Raw genomic sequence first — 12,484 nt, 5'->3', positions numbered from 1 at the left:
AGAATGAGAAAGAATGAGAGTGACAGAGAAAATGAAAGGGACAGAAGAGGAGAGAGAGAGAGAGAGAGAGAGAGAGATCCCTGGTCCAGGGAGCACTCAGGACTGCTCTTTACATGTCCCCAGTGAAAGGGATGGGGAAAGGCCTGCCTCCCGCTGGGTTTCCACCAAAGTGGCACCAGGCACACGCTTGACAAGAAAGGAAAGCTGGACAAGCTCTAGATCCTGCTTTCTCCCTAGCCAAGTTGGAGCCCGGCGGGCCGATGATGGGAGGAAGCAGATCCCGGCCTCCTCGGTCTTGGCAGGTCACCTTCCCAGCCTCCTTTCTGATTTCCTGGGGAAGATCAGGGATTTGGGAAGAGTTAGAGAAGGTGAGCCAGACGGGCTGTGGAGTGGCTTCAGAGATTTGCCTGTGGGCGGCTGGACGACACCAGGAGCCTCTTCTCAGCCTGAGGTTTCCCAATGAAAGGTTTTCTCCGTCATCCCAAGCTCGCCCTGGCTCTCTCATGCCCCCTCTCCCCCCATAATTGGCAAAGAGAATAGCCAGAGGCCAGGGAGAGTTTAGACGGGAATCAACAGCTCAATTCTAGGGCTTAGGAATAAAAACAGAACCTTTGATTTGCTTGGCCTATAAGGATACACCCATCACCAGTGCCGGTTGGCATCATTTCTGCATCTTATATTCTTTTTTTTTTTAACCCTTATTTTGTGTCCTAGTAACAACTCTAAGACAGAAAGCCAAGGGCTAGGACAACAGGGTTAAGTGACTTGCCTAAGGTCTCACAGCTAGGAAGTGTCTGAGGTTAGGTTTGAACCCAGGTCTTCCCAACTCCAGCCCTGGCATTCTCTCCCCTGAGCTGCCTGGCTACCCCAACAGATATTCTTAAAAGAGTTGGCTGGAACACCGAGAAGATCAGTGATTGTCCAGCGTCACACTGTCCCGGAGGAAAAGCCATTTCTTCACCTGAGCATTCCAGTCTGGGATGTCTGCGGGAAACCTCCCAGCCCAACATCCTCACCCTTGGGTGCCCTGAAAGCGGGGCATGGGTAAATTACTGAAATGCCTCACAGCTGACCAGGAGCTCTTTGAGAAGAGAGATCTCTTCATTCTATTACATCATGTCTTCATTCATACACTAGGTGTTTAATAAATGCGTGTGGGCTGATTACTGTGTCTTGAATAGATGTTACTATTGGATTCAGTTCAGCCCAATGCAATGAGCACTTATTAAGCACCCGCTCTGTGCCAGGAGCTCCATCAGCGGCCAAGAAACAAAGACCAGAATGAAACAGTTCTTGCCCTCAAAAGGCTTCCATTCTATAGAAGGGAAACAGTTTGTACACGTATAACTGTATATACAAGTAGATGCAAAGTAATTTGATGGGCCGAGGAGGCGCTACCAGCCCAGAGGAACAGGGAAGGTCTCAGGCTGATCCTTGAAGCGACTAGGGATCCCCAGAGATAAAAGGAGAGAAGTCCAGGCTTGGGAGGTAAGGAGCGAGTGAAGACCCAGAACACAGGAAGCCTTTCAATGAGTGGATTGTGGGGCAGCTGGGTAGCTTAGTGGATTAAGAGTCAGGCCTAGAGATGGGAGGTCCTGGGTTCAAATGCGGCCTCAGCCACTTCCCAGCTGTGTGACCCTGGGCAAGTCACTTGACCCCCATGGCCCACCCTTACCACTCTTCCATCAAGGAGCCAATACACAGAAGGTAAGGGTTTAAAAAATGAGTGGATTGATGTTCCCAGGTGTTGAATGTCTTGGGAGATTCATTTCAGGGATGAGAAATATGAGAGCTGGGAAGGAATGATGGGGAAGCATGGCAGAGGCTGGCTGTTGGCCAAGGACCCGAAATGTTTTGACTCCCAGGAGGCTTTGAAGTCTCTTCAAGTCTGGGTGGGACAAACTCTTAGAAACTCGAAGCTTCATGCCATCCCCTCCCACAAAATGTTGGCAAACCCATCAGTTCCTTCTAAGCAACTGGAGCTGACTTGGAACATACTGTGGCGTCCCAGATGCGGGCAGAGAGCTCGGGTCTTTGTCTTGACAAGCAGCCTTTTAGCCTTTGGTGCTTGGGGCCAGGCAGCTTCTTGCCTGGATCTGGCAAGAATTCAGACAAGAAAAGCACATTTGTAGAGGGCTGGTGCCACTATCGTCTGCCCTGCTCGTACCTCATCTGAAATGTTGGTTTCCATTCTGGGTGCCACAGTGACAAGCATCTTGAGAAGGGCAGTCAGGCTGGGGAAGAACTCTGAGCCGTGTTATAAGATGTGGAGAGTGAAGGTGGGAATGTGTGCATCAAAGGAGAGTTGGACTAATTGAAGGACTGACACGTGGAAGAGAAATTCAGCTTGCTCTGTGAAGCTCGAGGGTGAGTGGGTGTTTCAAGGAGGCAAATTTGGACTAGTGTAAGGAAGAACTTCCTATCGGTTGTTCAGTCATTTTCAGTTGTGTCTGACACTTCAGGGCCCCATTTGGGGTTTTCTTTGCAGAGATACTGGAGTAGTTTGCCATTTCTTTCTCCGGGTCATTTTCCAGATGAGGAAACTGAGGCCAACAGGATGAAGTGACTTGGCCAGGATCACACAGCTAATAAGTGCCAAAGGCCAGATTTGAACTCAGGAAGATGAGTCTTCCTGACTCCAGGCTTGGCGCTTCAGCCACTGAGCCACCCAGCTAATCCTACCAATCAGAGATGGTCAAAAGGGGAATGGGCTGCTTTGGGAGATAGTGAGATCCCCCCATTCGAGGCTCCTGGGCAGAGGCTGGATATTCACACAGTATGACTGAAAGAGGATTTTTTTTTCCATTTGAGTTAAGCTAGATGGTCTCTGAGGTCCCTTTTAACGCTGAGATTCTTGGGATTATAAACTAGAATTTCCCAAATGCGTTTGGCTAAATATTAATAGTATTTCTATAGCACTTTAAAGTGCTTACAAAGTGCCTTTCATCGATTATCTCATTTGATCTTCCCAAGAATTCTGTGAAGTCAGTGCTATTATTATACCATTTTATAGATGAGAAAACTGAGGCTAAGAAAGAAAGTAACTTGCTAAGGGTCAACTACTAGGTACTGAGGCAAGATTGGAACTGAGGTCTACTCCTGACTCTTAATCCCAGTGTTCTATCCACTACACCATGTTGCTGCATTTGGCTCTGAAACATTTTGGGGTAAGACATGTATTGACAAGCTGTGAATGCTCCTAGGGAAGAGGGAACACTCTTGGGATAAAGAAAGGCTAAGAGACGGCAGCTGGGTAGCTCAGTGGATTGAGAGTCAGGCCTAGAGACGGGAGGTCCTAGGTTCAAATCTGGCCTCAGATACTTCCCAGCTGTGTGACCCTGGGCAAGTCACTTGACCCCCATTGCCCACCCGTACCACTTTTCCACCAAGGAACCAGTATACAGAAGTTAAGGGTTTAAGAAAAAAGAAAGGCTAAGGACATTTTGGAGCAAAATAGCAGCAAGTAAGCCTACTTCCTATTTCTCTCATTCCTTTTCTGGGGGTCCCATTTGTCAGTGGAATCACAAGATAGATAGACAGATGGATGGTTAGATAGATGGATGGATGGATGAATGGATAGGTAGGTAGGCAAGTAGATAGATTGACTGTGCAGGTGGGAAAAGGATTATAGGATCATGGAGCCTAGAAGGGACCTCAGAAGTCATCTAGTCCAAACTTCTCATTGTTCAGAGAGAAAAACTGAAACCAGAAGAGAGGCAGTGACTTGACCAAGGTCACACAGGTAAGAGGCAGAGCTGGGATGAGAACCATGGTTCTCTTGACTCCAAATCCAGGATTCTTGATCCCTGGTCTCCTATTTCCCACAATCTCAGTGTTTTAACCCAGTAATGTGGTCTAGAAGGGAGGATGAAAGAGAAGCAAGTCCAAGGAATAGTTTCCCATGTTTTATTGACATTCAGAGCTTCACGTTCAAGCCCCCATCCCAGCACAGGCGTATTTAAGAGAACCTTGGATATCTGGAATTAGAAGGGGACTGAGAGTAAGCTTCCCAGGGAGAGCAGGATGCCAGCTTTTATTGGGCCGCGGCTGCCAGGCCGACCTGGTTGTTTCCTCTGTCGAAGATGACAAAATAATGGCGCAAAAAGACGTCCCCAAGGATCCACGAGTTCTTCCTTTGAGCGAAGAAGCCACTGGTGCAGTAGTCTTCTTTGAACTGGGGAGGAGAGAAAGTGAAAAAATGCTGGGCCAGAGCCAGGATGCATGGTGGGCAGGCGAAGGAAGGACAATCCAGCCTTCCAAGTATCAGAGGCCCAAGTCAAGAGTTTCAAAGGAATTTTTAATGCTTCTAATCCTTCTCTGAGCTCTGCTGGTAAGAAGTGTTCCTTCTTCCCTAGGAGCATTCACAGCTTGTCAATACACGTCTTACCCCAAAATGTTTCAGAGCCAAATATAATGCTGCCTGATGGCTGTTAGGCTCAAAGGGCTCCTGGGTTCATTGATCTAGAGCTGGAAGGGATTGTAGAAGCCATTATTATACAGATGAAGAAGTAGGGACCCAAAGAAGTGGACTTGTCCACGGTCACACAGCTAGTAAATATCCACGATACAATTGGAAGCCGGGTCTCCCTGCTGCCCTATTTCCTGCTCTGCCTTGAAACTCATGTTCTACTGGGAGAGGTGCCCCCAAAGCTACAAAGGTAAGTACATGCAGAGTCGGGGGATGGAATAAGGAGCACCCACGAGAACAATCCCAGGCCAGCGGAAGCGCCCGCGTTGATCTGCCTTTGGCTTCCTTACCTGCCTGATATAGCCATTGGCAGGCACAGGGAACTCTACGCCATTGATGTTGAACACAACTGGTGGCAGACTCTTGATGGAAGAACAGCTTATTCCCATCTACAATGGAAAGGATACCCAGGGAGGCTGAGATATATGTCACTGTTCTGCGAAGGGCCAGTCTCGAATGGGGCCCTCGGGACCTAGGCTAGAAGGGATCGGCGCTCTTTTACCTCGCCTTGAGAATTCAGGCTGGCTCCGATGGCAGTCTGGATGTTGGAGACGTCCACGGGAGGGCCATACACCAGCGTGGTCCCGGTGTCCACGATAGCCTCGCAGCCCCCATCACAAGCAATGACCTTTCCATTAATGGTGATGCTGGGACACACACACACACACACACACACACACACACACACACACACACACAAGGTTAGGATGGCTGAAAAGCTTCAGAAATTGACTTCTGGTCCCTAGTTTGGACGGGCCTTAAGCACCGGCCACACTCGATCTGCCTGTTGTGATCTCAAGCCCTTGGGAAGAGTCCCTTAGTAATTCTCTCTCCTCATTGACTGATGCTTGAGATGGCACAGAAACACAGAGCTCCAGAGCAGCCATCCAGGCCCCAGTAGTTGGCTAAGAATTCCTTCCATAGCTGACCTCACTCAACCTTTCCTTCAAGATCTCTACTGAGGAAGAACCTAATCCCTGCTGAAGCAACCCATTCTATTGCTGGACAGCTCCGATGGTGGTTAGCCTGATTTTCCCTTATATCCACTCTAAATCTTTCCATTGGCTGACTCTGTCCTTCTCTCCTAGTTCTTACTGCTGGGACCAAGAACGGGCTCCCTCCTCCTCCGTGTGAGAGCCCTCCAGATGCTCAGAAGCAGCTAACACATTCCTTGGAGGTACTTCCAAATGAAACACCTCCATTGGCTTTAATCAGTCCTCAGCAGTGATGAGGAAACTTTAAGAGGGCCAGGGGGTGTGAGAAATGTCCTCAGGTGAAGAAGAGGAGAGAAGCCCACCCTGCATCCTATTAATGAACTATTATATTATATGAATCCTATTAATGGTGGACTCTGTGCCTGGGGGATGGTGCACATGCCTACAAAGAGGGCTCTGAGTGCCTCCTTTGGCATGCGTACCATAGGTTCACCACCATGGTCATAGAGCATCGACTCAAGGCCTTCCAACCACCTCCAGTGTCTTCCTCTGGACATTCCAGCTCATCAGTGTTCTTCCCAAAATGGGGCTCCTAGAACTAAGCATTGGTTTTGTTTCTCTAGTTTCAGATATTGATCCCTAACTATCATTTGGTCCTTCTGCAAAGCATTCTTTTAGGGCAGAGTGAAGGGAGGCTTCTAGAGAAGGGCCTTGGGAGCTGGGGAAAGTGACAGGCTTAGAAGATGCAGCATGGAAGACCTTAAAGTCCAATTAGACCAACTTTTCATTTTATAGAGGAAGAAACTGAGTCCTCAGGGAGGAAGTGATTTGCCCAAGGTCACTTGTAGGATCCTAGGTCTGAAAGGGACTTAAGAAGTGGCAGACCAAGCATTTCATTTTTTTTTTAAACCCTTGTACTTCGGTGTATTGTCTCATAGGTGGAAGAGTGGTAAGGGTGGGCAATGGGGGTCAAGTGACTTGCCCAGGGTCACACAGCTGGGAAGTGTCTGAGGCCGGATTTGAACCCAGGACCTCCCATCTCTAGGCCTGGCTCTCCATCCACTGAGCTACCCAGCTGCCCCTGGACCAGGAAGGCCCAATTTTGCAGAATCAGGCCCAGAGGTTACCTTGTCACTGTGATCTGCCAGTACATTGGGACAGAGACAGGGATCCAAGTGATGTTTCCGGAGTAGTAAGAGGAATCAATTTCCCCAAACATCACCACACTGCCATTCTGGCCATTGCTGCAGGAAACAGAGAAAAAGGCTTGAATTAATGTAGTAAGTCTTTTGGGGGGAATCTTATGATATGTATTTCTAAAGCACAATCTGACTACTAATTCCCCTGCTCAAGAAACCTCTGTGGCTGTCTTTTGCCTCTAGCATAAAATATATATATATATATATACTCCTCTTTTTGACATTTAAAGCCCTAGGTGGGGGGGTAGCTGGGTAGCTCAGTGGATGGAGAGCCAGGCCTAGAGACGGGAGGTCCTAGGTTTAAATCTGGCCTCAGATACTTCCCAGCTGGGTGACCCTGGGCAAGTCACTTGACCCCCATTGCCCACCCTTACCACTCTTCTGCCTTGGAACCAATACACAGTATTGACTCCAAGATCGAAGGTGAGGATTTTAAAAAAGCATTAAACAAACAAACAAATAAATAAATAAATAAATGAAGCTGGAGGTGGCTCTGCATTCCCCTCTTTCCTTCCTTCTTGTCAGCCAAACTGGCCTCCTCAGTTGTCCTTAATTGGATCCCATCTCTCAGATCATTTCATTTCCTTTGGACTTGGTTTCCTTTTCTGTAAAATAAGGGGAAAGGAGGGCCTCTGAGGGCTCCCTCTAGCTCCAACTCCAGGACTCCTGTGAGTTCTTAGACTCACCAGGAATGAAAGCAAAGGCCATACCCGATTTTAGTGATCACAGGAAGAATTTCAGAAGCTTCTAACACAAGGCACGAACCCTAAAGATTAGAGGGTCCCCTGGTCCTCCAGGTGGGGTCCGAAAGCTAAAACTTTTCGTCTTAGCCTAAGACGTTTGCATTTCTTTTTTTTTCCTTTTCTTCCTTTTCTTTTTTAACCCCTCACCTTCCATCTTGGAGTCAATACTGTATATTGGCTCCCAGGCAGAAGAGTGGTAAGGGTGGGCCATGGGGGCCAAGTGACTTGCCCAGGGTCACACAGCTGGGAAGTGTCTGAGGTCAGATTTGAACCCAGGACCTCCCATCTCTAGGCCTGGCTCTCCATCCACTGAGTTACCCAGCTGCCCCCTTGCATTTCTGATACAGTAAATACCAGTAGAAGGAACCTTTAGAAACAAAAGCTTTTGGGGATCGTCCATTTTTAAGAATATAAACGATTGTTGAGACCAAAAAGTTTAAGAGCTGCTATTTTAGTCAGGAAGCCCCGAGTTCAAATCTCTCCACCTGCGTGAGCTTCCTCAGCTGTAAAAGGAGATGACTGAGGAGCGCCGACGTCCCAGGCTGGTCTTTGGAGAGCCCTTTGCAGCTCTTCGGTTGCTTTATGAACGCTGTGCCTGGCTGGCACTCAAGGCAGAGCCCCCCCTGCGCTTGGGTTGGCCTCTCTTTCCAGGAGCATTCTGGGAAGCCCCAAACGGTGTTCTCGGGGCCTCCTCCATCAGCTCCACTCGACCTGCCGGGCGGAGGGTCCCCCCCAGACTTACGAGCTCAGGGAGAAGGCGAAGACCTTCTGGGAGAGCAGCGCCTGGTCCCACATGCTGTCGAAGACGGGGCTGGCCCGGAACATTGACAGCTGTGGGTAGGCGAGCCCCAGGATCCCGTCCCAATCCGTGCCAGCCAGGAAGGTGCCCGGCTCCGTCTTGCTCAGCCCGAACGTCTGGTTGGTGACCGTGAGAGCTCCGACCTGGGGAGAGAAAGAGAAGCTCCGATGTCCTGCCACGTAGCTGCCACCCGGGCACGTGGGGACGTCCCCAAAGTCTCAGGGCCGGCTTCAATTGGAACGGACATTGGGGGCATCCTCTGTGGAGACGTGCGTGTGCCTATGGACTTACCAGTCAAACGATATACAAAACTGATTCCAAGACAGAAGGTAAGGGTTAAATTTAAAAAAAAACCCTTACGTAGGGGGCAGCTGGGCAGCTCAGTGGATGGAGAGTCAGGCCTAGAGAGGGGAGGTCCTGGATTCAAATCCTGCCTCAGACACTTCCCAGCTGGGTGACCCTGGGCAAGTCACTTGACCCCTATTGCTTCTGCCTTGAGTAATGGTTTAAAAAAAAAAACAAAACAAAACCTAACCTTTGTCCTCGTATCAGTTCTAAGACAGAAGAGCAGCAAGGGCTAAGAAATGGGGGTAAACCAGGGGGATTGCACGTCAGCTAAGGGAGGTTAGGGGGGTTTGAGGAGGAGGGAAAGAACGTGAAATATGCAACTATTTAATATTCAAATTAAATATTCAAAATTAAAATGAAATTAAAACGGAAACACATAACTATTTAATATTCAATTGAAATATGTAACTATTTAATATTCAAATTAAACATTCAAAATTAAAATGAAATTAAAATGAATTATGTAACTATTTAATATTCAAATTAAACATTTAAAATTAAATATTCAAAACTAAAATGGAAACACGTAACTATTTAATATTCAAATTAAATATTCAAAATTAAAATAAAATTAAAATCAAAATATGTAGCTATTTAATATCCAATCAAAATATGTAACTATTTAATATTCAAATTTAATATTCAAAATTAAAATGAAATTAAAACAGAAACACATAACTATTTAATATTCAATTGAAATATGTAACTATTTAATATTAAAATTAAACATTCAAAATTAAAATGAAATTAAAATGGAAATATGTAACTATTCAATATTCAAATTAAACACTCAAAATTAAAATAAGTATCTATTTAATATTCAATCAAAATATATAACTATTTAATACTCAAATTAAATATTCACATTAAATATTCAAAATGAAAATGAAATTAAAATTGAAGTGTATAACTATTCAATATTCAAATTCAATGTTAAAAATTAAAATGAAATTAAAATAGAAGTATGTAGCTATTTAATATTCAAATTAAATATTCAAAATTAAAATAAAAAAAAGAAATGGGGATTAAGTGACTTGCCCAGGGTCACTTGGCTAGGAAGTGTCTGAGGTCACATTTGAATCTAGGACCTCCTAACTCCAGGCCTGATGCCCTAACCATTGTACTACTTAGTTGCCCTTAACAGTTTTTAGAAAATGTCTATTCAATTCAGCAAGAAAGTAACAGACTTGTTTGTGTCTCTTTCTCATGATATCAGAGAGAAGGCAGAGAGGAAGAGTGGCACTTCCTGAACGTTCTTGCTCTGGCTGTATTAACAAGTGGGCCAGCCCTCACTGCAGAGTGGAGGTCCCAGCGTGTAACCAGGTATCAGAAGAAGCGTGGGGGGATGTCCGCGGCGTAGGGAGAGGGAGATGGAGCCATCTCTAAGGTTCCGGGCACCACATTTCTTCTTGTTTCCAGGACTTCATGGCTGCTCATGGGTGAGAGAAAGAAGCTCCCCAATGAAGTGGTCCAAAGGACCGTGGAAGGTTCTCATCTCATTTTCAGTGGAGAGGAAAGACGGCTTCGGAATTTGAAGACGCGAGCCTTCCTCTTTTCCTGACTGCTTGTGTGATCTTGGATAAGTCACTTTCCTTCCCTGGACCTCATTTTCTAATTCTGTCAAATGAAGAAGGGCTTGGACTCGATGGCTTCTGAGGCCCCTTCCAGATCTGGCTCTATATTCCAATGACTTCTCCATTCCACAGTTGAGGCACTCTGGGAAAGACTGGGGAGCGCCAGCTGCCTGGTAACAAAGCTTCCGTCTCCAATCGCTCACTCCCTTCCATTCAACTACCCAAACCATCCAGGGTATCTTTCCTTATTTTTTTTCTTCCTTCCCCTTTCAAGGCTACCCATGATGCTCATTGTTCCCTGATTTCCCAACCTCTGAGCTTTAGAATGTGAAGAAGGGGGCAGCTGGGTAGCTCAGTGGATGGAGAGTCAGGCCCAGAGACAGGAGGTCCTGGGTTCAAATCTGGCCTCAGCCACTTCCCAGCTGTGTGACCCTGGGCAAGTCACTTGACCCCCATGGCCTACCCTGACCACTCTTCTGCCTTGGAGCCAATACACAGTATTGATTCTAAAATGGAAGGTGAGGGTTTTATTAGGAATCTTATTCGATTCACTCTCATCGAATGAGATGATTTCATTCAATGCTCTCTTTTGACAAAGTAGGAAACTAAGCTCAGGGTTAAGGATCTACTTAAGGGTCCACAGAGTCAGGGTTTAAATTCATTATATCCTCCTGCCTTCCCACCTCAAAGGCTCAGAGATTTAGATCTGGGATGGACTTCAGAGGGCATCTGAGTTTTCCATTTTCCAGGAGAGAAAACCGAGACCCGACGAGTTTTAATGACTCGCCCCAAGTCCCCCAGGTGGGAAGCAGAGTTTGCTTTGAAGCCAAAGACCTCTGACTCCCACCGTACCACTTCTTCCACTCTCCCGTGCCGGCACCTCCCTCCGTTACTGTTTCAGCATCACTGGCTCAGAGCTTTGGCTTTTAGGGGGCCAGAGAGGACACGAAGGCCCAGAGAGATTAAGTGACTTTTCCAAGGTCCTGCAGCAGTGGGATCTGAGTCCAGATTTTCCTGATTCTGAGTCCGGTAGGCCAAACCCCTCTAGGCATGACCCTGGGTGGAGGACTTACTCCTGAGGTCCTAAAGGCAGTTGGGCGGTTGACTCTTTGGGGGGGGGGGGGAAGAGCTCTGCTTGAATTTCGCCTCTGATACGTAGAAGCTCGGTGACCCTGGAAAAGTCACTTTTACCTAGGAGCTTCAGTTTTCTCATCTGTAAAATGGGGGACGATAGTAATAGTACCTACCTCAGAATTGTTGGAATGATCTGATGAAATAACACTTATGAAGTGCTTTGCAAACTTAAAGTGTTATAGAAATATATTATTTATTATATACTAATATCAATAATAAATTATTAATTCACCATCATGACAAAACATATTATTTACATATTTATATGTAATTTTTATATTTATATATTATATATTACTTTATTCTATATTTTCTATATTTATATATTACATATATTATTTTATATATGCAATATATCATTTATATGTATAAATTAATATTAATAACAGTAATATTTATAACAATAAACTAATAATAATAAATATAATAATATACATTAATTTAAAAATAATAATAAGCATTAATAAAAATGAAAATATAATAATATACATTAATTTAAAATGAAAACATTAATATGTTATATATTATAATATTATATATTATTTTATATGTTTATATGTATTACATATATTGTTTTATATATGTAATATATCATTTATATGTATAAATAATACAATTAATTAATAATAAATATAATAATATACATTAATTTAAAAATAAGAATATACATTAATTAAAAATAAAATATAATAATATACATTAATTAAAAATAAGAAAATACATTAATTAAAAATAAAATATAATAATATACATTAATTAAAAATAAGAATATACATTAATTAAAAATAAGAACATTAATATGTTATTTATTATATTTATTAAATATTAAAAGTGTTATATAAATACCAGTTACTACTATTATTATTATTTTTAAAACCCTTAACTTCTGTCTTAGGATCAATATTGTGTGTTGGTTCCAAGGCAGAAGAACAGTAAGGACTAGTCAATGGAGGTGAAGTGACTTGCCCAGAATCGCACAGCTAGGAAGTGTCTGAGGTCAGATTTGAACCCAGGACCTCCCATCTCCAGGCCTGGCTCTCCATCCACTGAGCCACCCAGCTGCCCTCCCCCATGGCGGTTACTATAATTATTATTAGAAACAGATAAGTCATAAGCAGTGAGTTTGGCCCGTGGTTACCTGCAGGGTGTCGTATCCAAGGATTCCTGTCATGCTGCCAGTGCCATAGCTTATGGAGACTTCCTGGTCAGTGGCCTTGTAGGTGGAGGACTGCTGGGGGTCAAATTGTTTGTGGTTGGCTAGAAAAGGCAATGGTTTCCGTTATG

At 44.9% G+C, this 12,484-nt stretch overlaps 1 protein-coding gene across 1 annotated transcript in view; it reads right to left on the bottom strand.

Moving 5' to 3' along the window:
• Nucleotides 1-12,484, bottom strand: part of LOC123252757 (pepsin A-like) — an 82,182-nt gene that overhangs the window by 30,245 nt on the left and 39,453 nt on the right. Inside the window, exons 2-7 of the mRNA XM_044682005.1 lie at nucleotides 12,339-12,457; nucleotides 8,088-8,287; nucleotides 6,531-6,647; nucleotides 4,971-5,115; nucleotides 4,759-4,857; nucleotides 4,061-4,174 (exon numbers count right to left, since the gene is read on the bottom strand). Coding sequence (XP_044537940.1) covers nucleotides 4,061-4,174; nucleotides 4,759-4,857; nucleotides 4,971-5,115; nucleotides 6,531-6,647; nucleotides 8,088-8,287; nucleotides 12,339-12,457 — 794 coding nt within the window. The remainder of the gene's footprint in view (nucleotides 1-4,060; nucleotides 4,175-4,758; nucleotides 4,858-4,970; nucleotides 5,116-6,530; nucleotides 6,648-8,087; nucleotides 8,288-12,338; nucleotides 12,458-12,484) is intronic.

The sequence above is a fragment of the Gracilinanus agilis genome, chromosome 6, assembly GCF_016433145.1.
Source record: "Gracilinanus agilis isolate LMUSP501 chromosome 6, AgileGrace, whole genome shotgun sequence".
NCBI lineage: Eukaryota > Metazoa > Chordata > Mammalia > Didelphimorphia > Didelphidae > Gracilinanus > Gracilinanus agilis.
This window is presented reverse-complemented; position numbering and strand designations above follow the sequence as displayed.